Raw genomic sequence first — 17,246 nt, 5'->3', positions numbered from 1 at the left:
ATCTTTTTGATAGAATTGCTATTTTCAACTGCAGTGTTGTTGCTATTTACTATAAGTCCTGGTTTCATGGACTAATGACAGTGTGTGTCTGACTTGAGTGTCAGGTTGTGTGTGTGTGTGTGTGTGTGTGTGTGTGTGTGTCTGTAGACATGCATGCGTTCTTTTCTGTGTAATGCTGTGATTCGCGTTCCTGGCTGAGCTTGGAGATCCTCCACAGACTGCTGCAGGAAATCACCCAGGATCATCTCGTCAGGAAGCACCATGTCACCATATCCCCTAATTAAAACATGTCTCTTTGCCTTCTGCCCAATGTATGTTGGGATAGTCCCCAGCCCCCTGCAACCCTACTGTACACCCTCAGCCTCATTGATATAATACACTAGAAGAAAACACATACACATGCACCTTTATTGCAACGTTGTTGTTAGACTAACCTAACATTTAGTTGAATTAAATTTGTCAAATTACCTTGTTAAGGTGCAGGATGTCAGTGTCTGTTTATTGTTATTCATCTGGGTTAGGATCTTCAATGCGCACTCTCCCTACTGGAGTCCATCCAGGCTTAGTCTTGGGCCCCCTCCTCTTCTCCCAATGCACTAGACCACTAGGTCCTGTCATCACATCTCACAACTTCTACTGCCATTGCTGTGCTGGCAACACTCAACTCTACTTTTTTTTTTTCCATCCAGTGACACTTGGGTTGAGGAATGCATCTCCGCTCACCTTGTTTACATCTGTAGTTGGCTGTTCGCTCATCATGTCAAACTCCGTCTCAACAAGACTGAGCTGCTCTTTCTCTCTGGAAAATCCTGTCCTCTGGTGTGACTCTAGGGGACCAAGTTGTGTGAGGTGCACATTGCAGCCACAAACAGATCCTGCAAGTTTTCCCTCATTCGTTGGGGAGAGGGTGAAGGGGGGTACTCCTTGAAAGGATATGTTTTCAGCCTTTGACGGAAGATGAGGAGTGACTATGGAGTGGGAAGATCACTCCACCATCAGGAGTGAGAAGAGCTGAGATAAGATAAGACAAGACAAGACAAGACAAGATAAGATAAGATAAGATAAGATATACTTTTATTGTCCCCTTAAGGAAATTTGTCTTGGACACCACGCTGTACAAACACGGTACACAGTACAAACGCACTAACGTTACTTAAATACCACAAGATGACGTCACCTACCATTAAAATTTGTAGGGCAGCAAGACTATTTGCTGTCTGCAAATCCCTGTGGAATGTTAAGTTTGTTTTCACACCGGGAGACTCTGTGGATTGAGTTCAATGCTGCTGGTCTGCTGTCTGTACATCTCCAAATTACAGACATGACATGGTGTGACATCAGGTGCATTAGAGATCGATTTAGATCAATTTCTATACACTGACCAACTTTTGATTTTGTGCCTCTGTATGGGAAACACTGCATCTCACAGTCAAAGACGCCCTCTAGAGGCCATCATAGAGAGGCCTCATATTGCACATCCCCATACTGCACAACCCCTATGGCCAACAACCTGTCCCACCTGTTGGCGTTGAGAGACTCGATGGACATTGGCAGGAAAGAATGATTGTAATGCATCTGCATCTTTTAGCGGAAGGTAAAAGATGGTAGTACTCGGGGTGGAGAATGTGAGTTGGCTAGGACACTATTTACTCAGCCTGTCTGATAAGAGACTGCTCATAAATCGACTGAAGGGATGAATGCTTTTTAGTGCCTATTATTTAGATCAGGTGGAGTGATGACCAGGCTGCCTTGGGGAAGGGAGAGCCAAGTGGCTGGTGTGTAATCCCAGCGACATCCTGCTGTCACCTCCCCTTCTTTCTTCTGACATCCAAGCCAGGTTTATACATAGGCACTCACAGTACTATAATAGCACAAAGGATAGTTTCATCAGATCCTCTTTATTGGTCAGGTGCTGTCATTATGCCTTAGTAGTTTGTTGCTTTTTTCTTTTTACTAGGTCGATTGCAGTTTACGAGTTTTATTTCATGGTGTAGTTAGTGGTTGTTGAATTGTTGAGTGAATATTGTCAAGCTTTTTGTCCGTGCGTGCGTGCTCAGAATGTTTTTGGTGCTCAGAATGTTTTTAGTGGAGTTATGATAGAAAAGAAAGTCATAATATGTGAAACAACAAGTGACAGCTATGCTGCCACCTTGTGTCAAGTTGCGCAGGAGGTGTACATGAGACAGATCAGTGTTTGGTTTTAGCAGCAGCTGCAGTTGGATGCTCCAGTCAGAGACACCGCCCCCTTCCTGGTGCCTGCTCTTACACGCAGCTCAGTGAGCTCACACCGACTTTCTGTACGGCAACGGGGGATGGAGTAGAGGACATGGATCCCATGGAAGAAAAACCGACCAAAACGGTCGACATTTATCGTGATACATGGGTCCGCTTCCTAGGTATGTACTGTAAAATCTGTCATTCGGTATGTTCAATCCACTCCTCCCTGTCAATACAAGTGTAACAGAAAAGAACAAGAGACACAACCGGCATGACCCTGTGGCTTCGCTTCTTGCTAGCTAGCCAGTTAGCATAACTGGCTAACCAGTTTGTCTCGCCAGTAAAAGATCTATATATAGCAAACTTGACTCTTGAAGGACATTTTGTAATCAGTGGACGTAATGGACGAACTCCAGGCGCAACAATATCGTTGTTCATACCTTGTTTCATTTGCGTAGCTAGCCAGTTAGTTAACTGTTACCTATGTAGCTCAACTCTGTCATAGAGGAGGTAGTTAAGCAAGTTGCGACAGAGTGCAAATGTGATTTGGACAGTGACTCACTCAACCACACAGAAACGCCCGTAGTTCAAGCTTGAACAGTATTGAATTGACACATTATGGTAACCAGTTGTCAGATACATCTATCGATATGTCCCTGCCTTTCGTCCTAGGTGCCCTTTTGAGATGGAAACACCAAGATAAGACTTTCTAAAGGGGCATTGCTAACACTTATCAACTGGGGAGCTATAAGCTAAAAGGGGCATATAACCAGTCTGAAGGACATTTATACCGCAGTAATTCCACTAGTTTGCTCACCTCTGGCGCACGTGCCTCTCTTCAGGAGCTTGCATTGGTCAGCAGTGAGCATTTAAAGGCATATGAATGTTTTCATCCTTTCCATAAATCACAAGACTTGCTTCCCATCTCTAGCCAATGTTTACAGATAAAATGTCTGTACCTCCTTTGGATGAAAAAGAAAAACTGCCAAAATTGTGAGAGATTCCAAACTGTAACAGGATTTCAATCACTGAATGCCAATGTTAAATATTTTGTATAGCCTAAACCAAGTGACATAATCCATGAATATTAATACTGTTTGAATGCTTGCTTATGTTGTAGCGGAACATATTTTTAGTTGCTAGAAAATGACGTGGAAACTGAAACTGTCTTGCTAAACAAAGAAACTACTTTGGTAGGGTCCTATTTTATATTTCATTGTTGCATTTTATTTGCACATATTTTTATACCTGTAAATTTTATTATTATTATTATTATTATCATAGCTGTAATGTTATAATAATATTTATTTGTATAGCACTTTTAAAGATACTCAGACACTTTACATGCATTAGTATGAGCATTAATAAAAACTGTACAAATACATAGTAAGTAAAAAAATAAATGTAAAACTATATTAAAACAGACAAAAACAAGGAATAGGTCAATAAAGCAAGGCACAAAAAACATTACATGGCACAAACAGAAGCAACAGTGGTCAGTAACAAAGTAGAAACATGGGGCAGGAGGAAGAAAGAGAGTTAGATATTAAAAGCAATTTTGAACAGATGGGTTTTAATGGATGTTGATGAAGTGGGGAGTGAAGTAGGTTCATGGATGTGTTTAGGGAGGGAGTTCCATAATCTGTGAGAGGTCAGAAACCCCATATGGCGTTCTCTCTCAAAAGGACAAAACTCGGCAGAAATTCATTTTTTCCAAGGGATGCACTGCATGCCCTCAGGCACCCCTAGCATGTGTCTGGAGAAATGCTGTTTTAAAGATTATTTTTAATGGCATTTCTGCTTTATTAGACAGTTCAACCTAGCCTTAATATCACAGCTCCATTGTCCAGCTTCCCATGTACTGAGCATGTTTGGAAGCACCTTTTTGTGTGAACAAGACCAACAAATTAACGAACAGTGACAGATTCCTTCTCTCCTTTCTAAAAGTAGGCCACAGGACTTTCCTCTAGGACAGTGCTTCCCAACACAGTCCTCAAGAAGGCTTCCCTTCAAGTTTTTGTTCCAGCTCTACTCTTGCACACCTGATGCAGTTATGGGCCACACATTTTCATGCAAGCCCTGCTCAGGTAGATCTGTTTCTACTGCTCAACCAATCAACATTAAGCAAGAGTAGAGCTGGAACAAAAAGTTGCAGGACAGGGAAAGGCCTACTTGAGGACTTGATTGGGAAACACCAAGACTTGCATCAAAGAAAAAATGCCAGGTGTCTGGTATGAGCAAATGTGTCAGAGGACAATCTCTACAGACTTATGGCGAAATACCATGCAATCATAGATGTGTAATATTTTGCTTGAGAAAATGCCATGCAGGCTACACAGCCAGCATCACTCAGTATGAGGTGAGGGAGTGCTGTTTGACTGACTGATAGACTGACTGACCTGAATTTGGCTCCTGATGAACATGTGTTGTGGGATTATAACTCACCTCCTTATGCAAGTTTATTCTAATTCCATCATTCAGTTAGTTTGCATTATGATAGTTTCACATCACCTCTGTATACATATTTGTCTTCTATCTGCAGAGGGAGGACTCCAAAGTGATCAAATTTCAAATTCTACTGTTAGTAGCTTTAAGCAGCCTGTATGTTAGTTAGCTCTATTGGGCATTCAAAAACATGGTCAAAGTTCATTAGTTTGCTTTGTTCAATTAAAATGTCCAGCCCTAGATGATATTCTAATTTCTCAGTGTGGCCCTCACTAAGTTTGACCTTGACATCTCTGACTAGGCTACATCTTTCGGTTGTTTGAGGTAGTTTCAATTGAACGGTAATGGCTTATTTGTCTGTGTAGCGGTCTTGTTTAGAAATATGATCTGCTTTTGTAGGCTTCCGCTACAGCAGCATTTGTGCTGAAGTGCTAATGCTGGACTTCAAAATCTGGTAATCTGACAGCAGAGACTTGCTAAATTAGTTTCGAGAATGAAATTGTGCTTTTTAGTGACTGTTTTCTTTATACACTGTAGTTTTCTATATACTCAGAGAGGAGGGCATTGTATCAGAACCCATTTTTGTTTTTTTTTGTTTTTTTTTATTGTGTTTTTATTTGGGATTTGAAAGCATATATACATGAACAGATAAATACATAAACATCCCATTTTTAGAGCCCATTTTTGACAAGCTGGTTTTTGGTGCTCCTTGTCAAGATGTCTCTTGGGTTTCAGTTGACAAGAGTTTAGACCCAACTTGCCTTAGAACATACAAGTGACAGTGACATCTTAAACTGTTCAGGCTACTGTACTTGGTGGTACATGTTTGTCTATCCACAAGCAGCCAGCTAAATGGCCTTGAGAGTGTATGTCAGAGTTTTGGTAGCAGTGTATACGCTAATTGTTCTATGATAACATTTGAGTAGAGGCATGATTGCCTGCTTGTGTCATCCTTCTAGGCAGAGTGCTATATGCATTTGTGTGTAGGACTGCATTAACATTTTCTGCAAGGAGATTTGGTAGCTCAGGTCACTTTCAAAATCCATGTTGCTGCTAAATAAAACTAGAAGGGCACTCGGAGAGCGCAGACCTCCGCCAAGGTTTGTGCTATTATTGCTTGTTCGTGAGTCGGATCCGGATCCGCTCCAAAATTTAATGGGTTCTTTCTTGGCCCATGCTACACCCTTCCACGAAGTTTCATGAAAATCGGGCCAGTAGTTTTTCCGTAATCCTGCTGACAAACAGACAAACAAACAAACAAACAAACAAACGGCACCGAAAACATAACCTCCTTGGCGGAGGTAACAACACAGCTGGCCAGCTGTAGGTCAGAAACTGATAGGACTGTTCAGCAGACAGGTCCTCTCCTACAGCAGGCCTAAATCTTTCTATGTTTCTCCTTCTGGCTGCCTGCCTTTGTTATTGGAGTCATCTTACTCTCTACACTCTCTCTCTGTCTCACTCTCCACCAGTGCTTCGCACTTTGCCTTTGCCCTGTTCTCTCTTTATCTCCATGTCTCCCTATGTCCTCTGTCTCTCCCTTTCTACCTCTCTCTCTCTCTCTCTCCCTCACCCTCTCTCTCTCTCTCTCACATGCACACACCTTCATACCTTGCTGAGCATAGTGCAGGATGTGAATCACAGAAGGCGATCAGCCCATGCCTAATTCATGGAATATCATTATGAAGTCACTGCCTTGCTGGAAGATAATCTTATCTAGACTACCTTTGTTATCATGCTTGATTATACCAATACAGCTCTTATCACCCTAGACTCACAAGGGCTTCTGGAGCTACCAGAAGATAACTTTTATGTTATTTTCACCACTAGTCTAACTCAGCAGCTTAGATAAAAAAATGGGTCCCTGAAAATTGTGTACTCTGACAAGTTTGTCAGTCTCAAGGCCATTTAGTGTCTCACTGGGGCTAATCCTGTGCATACATCCTCACAAATGCACCCACAAACTCCACCGCTGACGGACACATAGAGCCCAGCACTACTGAGCACCTAATGACGCAGTGGAAGATTTGAATAATGCAGGCCTTTCCAAACTTAAGAAAGAAAAAAAACATGCATATCAAGTTCAAGTTCGTTTATTCATATAGTGCTTTATCACATGCATGTTGTCTCTGACATGCAAAATAGACACATTTGGTCTTTTGATAATGCACTCAGTAGTAATTTCTAGATTAAATTTGAACAGAAATCTATAATCTTAGTCTGCTAAAGTTCCTTACTGAATCTTAATTTGATTGCCTCAACTGGTGAATAAATATAGAAACCCATAGTTAATAAGCAAAGTTTCTTTAGATTCATCAATCTCAAACCATTGCATTGCTTACATTACCTTGCCTTCCACGCTACTATCATGAGTTCCAACGATTTCCTAATTACTATATTCAGACGAAGACCATTATTGAGGAGATAAATTGTCACCAAACTGTGTGTCACAGGCTGTGACGTATGTAGATTTCTCTGAACATGTAGCACAGTAAAGTGCAGTGTGTCCACAATAGGCATCTTTTTGTCCTATCCCAACAATAGAGATTGCTCCATGACAGTTCTGTCGTCATTGAACCAAAGATAATGTCTCTCATGGGACTGGAGTTAATTTTACAACTGTTCTGTGATTTACATGTGCTGTGTCGTATAGCCTCACGGGACACAGCCGACTCTAGAGATGTTGCTAATGACAGACCAAGGGCGTATTAGTCATCCAGACCTTTTAGAGTGGACAGTACATATTATGTCAAATGTTGCTGGCCATTTTCACTGATAGAATGTGTTTATTAGCCACTCGTATGTATCAGGGTACATGCGCTGGAATTCGGGGAATGTAATGTAAAAAGTACAGAGACACTACAATTTCACATTAAGAAATACAGCTGCCCTGGGAATGTTCTTAGAGGTGGAATCACTTAAAAACAGAGCTTGTGAATATTTAATGCACTGCCCTATTGCTTGGAATGGTTCCGCAACTCAATTATTATTCCAATATATAATGATTTTCCTTGGGGACCTTAGGCTTAGCTTCTGTCAGGGGGGAGCTAACCTAGGCTATGATGCATTTAGAGGTCTTTCACAATGGACTAAACAGATAAAAGAGTTTGCATTATGTGTTTTCCTGCAGGCTATGCCAATGAGGTGGGGGAGGCTTTCCGTGCCCTGGTGCCGGTGAGCATGGTATGGACCAGCTATGCTGTGGCCACCGCCTATGTTACTGCTGATGCTGTGGACAAAGGGAAGAAAGCAGCTGTGGTAAGATATTGCCTTTTGTATGCAAGAGCCATGTTATTCTGATTAATTACCATGTTGGTCATGCCTTATATTAAGTTGCACTGGAACAATCAGGTCCGTTACAGTTACAACAAGCACAGATCCTGTACAGGCCCACAGCGCATGTGTTCAATTCAATTCAATTCAATGTGATGCATTGAAGCATTGTGACATGGTTATCGGTTAAATTACCTAATTCAACTAACGTTACTTAAATACCACAAGGTAATAACATTACCTGCTGTTTGTAAAAGTTAAAGTGTTAAAGTTTGTAGGGCAGCAGAAGACTACGAAGTCTACGAAGGCGAGTCTTCTCATAATCGGTATATATTCTTAAGAATCTTGTTAGGGTAATATATCCTGCAGGCTGTAGACTTTCTTGTCCGACAGGGGGCTGATCTGAGGTTGTGTTGTCAGCCCTGGGAAACACAAGTTATTGTTTACAAATTTGCAAATTGTGGAATTTTAAGTTTCACTTTCGTTTTCACAACGGGAGCCTCTGTTGGATTAAGCACAGTGCTCATGATGAGCCTGATGTGCTCATCAGGCTCTTTAGAGATCAATTTAGATCAATTTCTATACATTGACCAACTTTTTAGCCCCGCGACAGCAGGGGCTGTATGGATCGCATTGTCAGTCGGTCAGTCGCTCTGTGCACCACTTTTTGTCACGTGGCCGAAAGTGTGCCGCAGGGAATTAGATTGCCCCTGGCTGCTGAAAAATGACTTGCTAAATTGGAAAATGTTTGATGTTGAGGCTACATGTTAAACATAGGCTAGGCTCTACGTCATAAAGCAGTCTTTTCATGTTTGTGTCAAGGTACATTGTTTTTTTGTTGTTGTTCATGAGTCAGGTCAGGCAGGTGGAAGTGAGATACTTCACATTTCTGTACTTCAGAAACTTCACAGTGTGGTTAATAAAAAAAAACAAATTGTCTCTGTTCTTTATTAATTAGCATATCTAATAAATACAACGAAGTAAAACATGTAAGCTATTGTTGTGAAAATATAACTGTAAACTTCTGTAAATCTTCACTTACTGGCTAGGAGGACTCCCATAGTCCTCTTGTGGTGGCATTGCACAAGGACATACTTCTGGGTTCTTCTTTTATTAGTTTGCACACACTGCTGTGTGTGACTGCAGTCATATATGGCAATATATACAGCTAAATCTTTTTATGATCGTAACATTTTATAGTATATTGCATTGTTTGTACAAGCAGTGCTTCTATGCATGTATGGCAAGTTACAGAAAAAAACACCAAGCAATGTCACAGAACAACCACTGTGCTTTATTTTAACCAGAAGCACCATACAGTCAACATGAATATTAATAACTTAAATAAGTAAATAAACATTCAACTCTGCAGTGAGAGCAAACAGCAAAATAAATGTCAAGAACTTGGATGAAACTGCAGTGATGTTCTTACAAAAATCATTGAGATTCTGTGCCAAGTTACTGTTACCACACTTGACTTGCACAGCTTTGTAGCAACGTTTGTGCAGGAGTTTTGATATGTCGGTTGGCAGTCCGTCTTTGTTGGCTCAATAAGATAATTAGTTACATATTTTGCTCTCGGCACCAGTTTTGTCAACCAGTTTAGGTTGACTCAGATTCAGTTCAAGACGTCGTGGACTTTTTGACACTGTTCCCAAGTTTTCAGATGACTGAGCAGATTGTGGTTCCAATCTGCTCAGTCAGTCCTTCTTCCTCTTTTAACTTTTCCAGTCCACATGCCATTCGCATGCATACACTCTCTGTGACCCTGAAGTGGAATTTCAGCATGCAGAACAAATTTGGTCAAAGTATCAAATGGTTATGACATTAAATATCAAATTCAATCTCTCATAGTGGTGTCAGTGTAGTCTGAAATTTCAGTTATGATAACATCGCTATTAATTCGGTCTATATGTCATCTCCACAAATGTGCAAGTGTGCAAGACAAGTGGTCATTTGTTCACAGTGCAATGACGCTCTGAAAGAAACTCAATGAAGTGACAGCTGACCCATCTGTTTAGTGTGGTGTCCCAGTAGCACAGGATTGTTATTTACTGATATAGTCTGTTAAGGTGAGCAGTATCCCTATTGTACTTTGTCCTGTATTTTATACCAGGAGACCTATTTGCTGTAACTGTTATTGCCATGTTTTCTCATTTTACATCTCTGCCCCAAGGCCCATGGGGACAACGCGGGGAAGACAACACGGGTAGCGGTAGCAGTCGTGGACACCTTTGTATGGCAGGCCCTGGCCTCTGTGATCATCCCCGGCTTCACCATCAACCGTGTGTGTGCTGCCTCACTCTACCTGCTGGGCAGAGCCACCAGATGGCCTCTGCCTGTCCGCAAGTGGACCACCACAGCTATCGGCCTCTCCACCATCCCCTTCATCATCACTCCCATAGACAGGTCAACATGAGTGTATTTATGTTTTATGTTTGTATGCGTTTCTGTGTGTGTGTTGGATGATTACATGTGTATGTTGATGAACAATGCCAATTTGTGTGTGTGTGTGTATATAACCAGTTCTTTCCAAAGTTCTGCGTGCTCCTCCAGTGATTCTGGACCAACATAACACTACCTCATGTCCTGAGCAAACATTAAATTGAGCACTACTGGTGTATGGATGACATATTTTGTCATATATAGCTTCTGATTTGTAGGCATATAGCCAAATCAAATAGGTTTATATTTTGGGGGGAACCAAGTGGTGAAATGAGCACCCCATGCAGGCAATTGGATTTCTGAGTTTCCTGGAGCAAATGTGTTAGTCAAGATGGTATTGGGTTTCTGTTGCTAGAAGATAGATTCTCCTGTTTTCTCGCGAGAGCACAGCTATATACCGGCTCAAATAAATATAGCTCTGAAACATACTGGTCTTCCTCAAAGTCAGAGCCTAAAAGAAATCTGGCCAGGAAGTTGATAGGAAGTTGATTTAATCACATTTCACATATTATTAGTAGAATTAGCAACTTCATAAATACGCAAATTACAATGTATAGATTCGTTAGACCAGCCATCCCTCTTTGGAGAAGTTAAAAGGTCTATTTCCCTGCTTTTGAGAGGAGCTGCTACTTGATCCTTGTCTGAGTCTGGGTAATTAGGAAAAATAGCCAGATTCCCCAAAAAACAAACTATCCCTTTAAGTACAAGAACCCTGTGGGAATGCCTGTCTTTTTGCCTATGGTTTCAAGAGTGCAGTTACTTTCACATTTTGTTAATTTAAGGGCAGCTAAGTATTCAGATTTTTTTTTTATCTGGAACTCCCACAAAATTTACAACATTGGTACTCGCACGTTTAATCTTCAGGTGGTACAACAGGGTGCTGGTGTTACCACCCCTGACAATGACAGTTGCACAAAAAAACATTCCCGTTTAGGGCATCCAAATCAGGATGCCCTAAACAAAGACAACAAATGACGCTTGTTTTCATCATAGACAGCATACAAATTTACGCAGCTCTTCTTGCCATTATTTTAACGTATTGTTGTGAAAATATAACTAACTGTAAATCTTCTTGTATGCAAATGATTGTGATGACATTGCACAACAAAAGAACATAGGTTACTTCTGGGTTCAGTAGTTTGCACAGACTGCTGTGTGTGTGACTGCAGTCATATATGGCAATATATACATATCTTTATATCTTTTATTTTAATATATACATATCTTTTTATGAAAAGGAAATCTTAGTATGTGTCCGCCCTCAGGATGTTTCCACTCTCTGTACTCTATAGGTCAGTGGATTTCCTGCTGGATTCGAGCCTTCGGAAGGTCTACAATGAGGGAGAGAAGCACAAATAAGGAGGGACCATGCAGGACAGGTTAGCCCTTCCCAGGAAGGACCCCCACTCCGTCTACCCAGACCTGTGCCGATTAACCTCCACTGTGAAGCATAAAGCATAACGGAGGATTTCAGGAAGCAAGATTACACAGTTAGTCAAGTGGGAAAAAGAAATCTACAATTATTCCAATATTAGTACAAAAGTTGTGAAATAACTGGAGTATAGTTTTTTAGAAATTCCGAGAAGTTTGTGGACAAAACTTTTAAAGTAACAAATCAAAGTCAACCTGTTAACAGTGAAATTCTGCTTCTTGAAACGTCCCCCTGGGGATACTTAACTTTAACCTCTCAGGGCAATCTGGGTAGCGTTTAGCCGCCAAAGCACAGTAAAATGTTTAAATAGGAATGTAAGGTCATTGCAAATGTAGAAATATTCCACTTGAGTTGGTGGCAGGAGTAATAATTTCAGCTGTAGATGGTCTATGTTGTGCATTCTCAATATGCTGTATATTGTTGTGACCACCTGTAAGGAGAATGCCCCCAAGGTTGCCCTCATTGGCTAGAGTTGTGAGCCACTTCTCTGGCCTGCCTCACCTCACCTCATGTCCAGATCTCAAGCAGACAGAGAATAAATGTAACTCACACTTGCTGCGTTTATTAGCCATATTCTGATAATGACAGGCCACAAAAGCCAGTTTGCCATGATGTCTCTCTTCTTCAGTACTTTATTTAAAATTGTACCTGTTTTCACTGTTTTTTTTATTTATGCCTGTAAACAAAAGTATCTGTTACTTGGAGTAGATGTGTAAGAGGATCCTCTGATCCACTTTTTCCATTCTTTCATTCTACCTTTGTGTTGGTCATGGGAGCCAGTGAGGTTTGCACTGAGAGCAATTTTACACCATGGTGCTCAAATACTTATGATTCTATATATATGAGTCTCTTGCACAACAATTACTTGTTATAACATCAAGGATTATTTTAATGTAATGTACAGTGAGCTCCACAAATATTTGGATGATGATGCACTGTCCATCTGCTTTATTTTGGATGTATCGTGTACATGGAAGTAACTATACTGCTGTAGTATAGCTGTAGTAGCTATGCTACAGATCTTTTGTGCATGGTCTTCCCACTTCAGGGTGCCCTAAGTATTTGGACAGATAAAGACTATATTCAATAAAGTAAAATTATTTTTTAGTTTGGAGTCAAACATTCATACTGTACAATAACTTCTAGGTGTCTGAAACTGATATACATTACCAGACTCTTAATATCTTATTTTAGATGATCTTTCCAGCATGAAGAATCAAGCTGTCTTTACTCCAAATTACTTAGACAAGATGTAGTACATGGTTGAGGTAAATTAGAATTGGAAAATAGTGTTGCTTGTCAGGCTTTTTAAGTATCATGCTCCTCCCACAGAGTGTCAAGCTTTGGATGTACAAATTGAGCAGTTTTTGTCCTCCTTGCTAATTAATGAGTAGAGAGTCAGTTTCACATCTAAAGTAATAGATTCCAGAGCTGTAAATGTTGTGTGCACTATCCAAATACTTGTGGAGGTCACTGTATTACCTATGCACAAAATGGTTTAATGGATTAATTTAGAAATATACAGATAAGTACAGATATGAACCAAGGAGTAGCCTATACTGTATGTTGTACTGAACTATGCAAGGGAAACAAATCATCTTGTACATACTGTATGTGGGACTTCCAAATTACATGGATTGTTCACCTAATTCAAAATAACGTATATGGTTACATGATGTTGAAATTTGCCTAAGTAAGAAGAAGGGAAATCTGAAATGGCATGTAGTGTGAAATTCGGGGTCAGTTGCCACTTTAAGACAAGTAGAACATACTGAATTGGGAACTGTTAACATTGCCATTTTTTGTGGCGGTTACACCAGTATACCATTTAAGCAATAATTGTTGTAGTATGTCTCAGTGTCACGCCATAATATAGCCTCTTGGCTATATTAAATACTGCTGGATATGGTTTACTCTTTCATGAAGGGAGACATGCTAAAAGAAAAGTTTGTGAAAAGTTTGTGAAAACCTCTCTACCTATTCATAGGATTTTAGCATTTCAGATTTGAGACTTATTTCATTGTATTTTCATTGTTGCATGCTGGGAATGAAAGGGAATGGTTTCTTTCTTTTCCAAATTTTCTTTTCCCTTTCAGTGTCAGTTTTTAGAAGATGCATTATTCTCATGTGACAGTGTTTTATGCAGTGGGTTCTTGGTATCACATTTTCAGCCTTAACTTTGAAAAATACTGTCAAACCTGATTCGTTCTTCTGTATCATTTAGTTCCCAGAATGGAAATTATTTTTCAAATGTGAAAGTGATACACTATTGAAAGTTGAAGCTCTGTTGTAATGGGCAGCTATTATTCAGCTGCCCTCCTACTCTGTAACAACTTCTGAAACACTGTAGAAAAAATATATCACACAAGTCTATATTGAAATAAATTATGGAATGGTGACAAGCATGTCTGGTTTCCTTTCCACTCTCCTGTACAATTCACATTATAAAGTACTGTTCTGGGATGTTTCATTAATGAATGATATTGCAGTTTAGTTAATATCCCTGTATACTTTGCCATGCCTTTCAACAGTCCTGCAGCAACTAATGATCAAGACAAATTCTGACTGTTATGACAGTACAAACACTGGCAAAGTCATGCAGAACCTCTGCTGTAGCACTGGGGAATAATGATTGACAGCCCCATTTGAGAAAACAATATTGAGGCATTATGTAACTGCAGTCTGCAGTAAGACCTTCCTAGTTACACCTTTCTATGATGTGATTTTTAAAAGGCATCAAGCTCACCAAAACAATACCAGCTTGTTTTTTGTGCAGGCCCAGCCTCTACTTACTGAGCAATCCACCACCATTCACAGATGGAAGAGGTATAATTCACGGGATGGTTTAACCAATGAAATGCCTGCAGTCGAAGCCTGTCAGATCAGGGAGATTTAGGAGTCCAGTGGCAGTAATTTATCTTGATTGAGTCAGTGGGCTGCAGCTGACACCAATTCTATTGATGAAGTGCAGTTGCTCACATAAAAGACTAAGCAGGCCTGAGCACTGATGAATAGACATAACCATGTTTGTTCACAGTCTTGTGTTTATGATACTTGTGGCCACATCAATGGGTCAATCAGGTAAGAAAATATTGTAATATTTGTCTTTCTTCCTCTGCTTAATGTTTGATCAAATACTGCACCTTTAATATATCAACCCCTATCTCACTTAAAGGGGTTCCTCAATTCATCCTTGGCCAATGGATAATCACTGATGAGAATCCACAGTATGAAGAGTCTGATGGACAATCTCTAGAGATAAAGGAGACTGCATGGCCTAACAGTCCACCAGAAATGATTGAACTGGTGACCTTTGAGGACCAGCAGCTGCCAACTGCTCCTTTAGAACCACATCTTATGGAGGAAGGTGGGCTGTTAACAAATCACTTATGTGTAATCGTCACTAGCATCAGTATTATCTCTTCGATGTTGAAAACCTGCAGCCATACTGGACTACATTCATCAGTGAGTGTTCAGTTTTTGACAAATCCTGTTTCCCGTCAGATTCAGATGGACAAGAATCATCAGTGTGGAAGGTGTTCCTGGTAGCGGCCATCTTGCTGGTGTCTTCAGTGGGATCTCTGAGCTTGGGCTATTACCTGTGTGTCTGGAGAGGAGGCAGGATCCACTACCAGCCTCAGACTGAACTTTCTCCTATGATTTAACATAAACTGATTTTTTTTTGAGGTTGGGAACTTTCTGCTTTTTGTATAGAAACCAACCTCATTGGGGAGACTTATGTTTGGGGAAAGTGTCCATATAGTAAGGCATAACAACCTGCTTTATCCAAATTATTCAATTTAAAGTGTGCTCAAATATAGCCTTAAATCACCATTGTTACTGTCATTGCCCAGAAAGTTGACAAACCATATTTTTGGCAATAAAGCAGTTCTAAAGTCCTTTTAACATAATTGTTAAACAAAACTCAATTGTCTCAAGACTTAACAACTTCAATTCTATTAAGGTGAATATTGCTTTAGTATGACTCACCCAGCTTATATTAAATTTCAAGCTTCTCCTTACGTTTCAAGCCCTAATGTCTCAGCAGATCCTATATTCAGTTACTAAAAAGGCCACTAGAGGTCCTCACTACCATTTATTAATGTTTGTGCCATGCTCCACCCATCGCGCTATACTGGACCACAGCCATGCCATTTGGTGGGGCCCTTAGCATTATGAGTGAATACATTTTTATCATGGGTATTGAACCCCTGACCTCGGCCCCCAGTGTTGGCTCATTATGCCTCTGCTGGGGACTCGGCTTTCCCTACATGAGTTTGTTGATGGCTAACTTGTCACCTATCTGACCACTAATGCTACTGCTGTATTGGTGTAGATTTTGAGAAACTGCATAATCTTGTGTTGGCCAACAGGGTTAAAACCGCCAAAACCTTTTGAATAGGGTCCAATGTGATTGCTCATTTTGTAAATAGTTTTTGAAGAGGTCATGCTAATTAAAATGGTGCTCTGCCTGTTCTAAACTAAAAGTTTAATCCCTACAGTGGTGGCTTAAGATTTATTTACTTTTTGTGAGGCAATTGCTTGCTTTTTCCAGGAAACATCTATAGGACCTGTATTTTCCTGTGTAACCACCAGTCCCACTCTATCACTGAACCTCATCTCACTTTGCAAACCATTGTTTATGTTCCTGTTCCTTGCCTTCGGCAAACATTTTCCCCTTCATAAGAATTCATCTTGATCAGAATTATGCTAGAATCGGCAGGCAGGTTGGCAAAACCAGTGTACTGCTACAAGAGTAAAGAGTAATGTTTTAATTCAGTGTCAAACGAGCGCGCCCAGATCAAATCCACAAACATTTATAAGTCTCCCTTGAGCAATATCAGGTGGCATTAGGGGGCCCAAGGAGACAAAAAGCTGATGAATTGAATTAATCTCCCCTCCCGTGATGGATGGGCCTGTTCACAGGGGGTTGGAAAATGGGAGCATTGTTCATCTGTCACTCCGATTGTCACGTCCCTCTATGATTTGTGTCTGGGCTGTGAAGGCCACAAGTGGCCAAGAGACCTCCCTCTTTCCTTCTCACTCCACTCACTGCCTCTTTGCCAGGAGTTCCCAGCCTTTCTATAGCTTGCACCCACAACCCACAATGATAGCAGTACTCATTTATATACACTTACTTTATATGCAATTTATGTCACTGCACTGTATCTGCCATTGTATGCATTTCAGACTGAATAGAATATGAGAATGATATTGAAGTTATAATTAATCTTCATTTTTATGTATCTCTGTAAGGAAGCTCCACCATTAGCTCCTTGAATTTGACTAAAACTGTGCAGTAGGGTTAGTAGCAGCAATTAACGACCCAAAATGAAGCAGTTCTATGTCTGCACAAGAAATGCAAAAGGAAATTGTACTTAGTACAACATAATGATTATTCTAGTTTGGCATGGAAACTCTGGAGACTCTGGAG

At 40.5% G+C, this 17,246-nt stretch overlaps 1 protein-coding gene across 1 annotated transcript; it reads left to right on the top strand.

Moving 5' to 3' along the window:
• The first annotated feature begins 2,276 nt into the window (after positions 1-2,276).
• Positions 2,277-14,206, top strand: mtfp1 (mitochondrial fission process 1). Its single transcript, XM_071538067.1, has 4 exons — positions 2,277-2,396; positions 7,793-7,920; positions 10,112-10,344; positions 11,673-14,206. The coding sequence occupies exons 1-4, from the start codon at positions 2,327-2,329 to the stop codon at positions 11,737-11,739; spliced, it is 498 nt and encodes a 165-aa protein (XP_071394168.1). The 5' UTR covers positions 2,277-2,326; the 3' UTR covers positions 11,740-14,206.
• Positions 14,207-17,246: the final 3,040 nt, after the last annotated feature.

The sequence above is a fragment of the Centroberyx affinis genome, unplaced genomic scaffold (assembly GCF_046629955.1).
Source record: "Centroberyx affinis isolate AG114_WGS23_722 - 3 ecotype Tasmania unplaced genomic scaffold, CSIRO-AGI_Caff_v1 ptg003199l_1, whole genome shotgun sequence".
Classification (NCBI taxonomy): domain Eukaryota; kingdom Metazoa; phylum Chordata; class Actinopteri; order Beryciformes; family Berycidae; genus Centroberyx; species Centroberyx affinis.
This window is presented reverse-complemented; position numbering and strand designations above follow the sequence as displayed.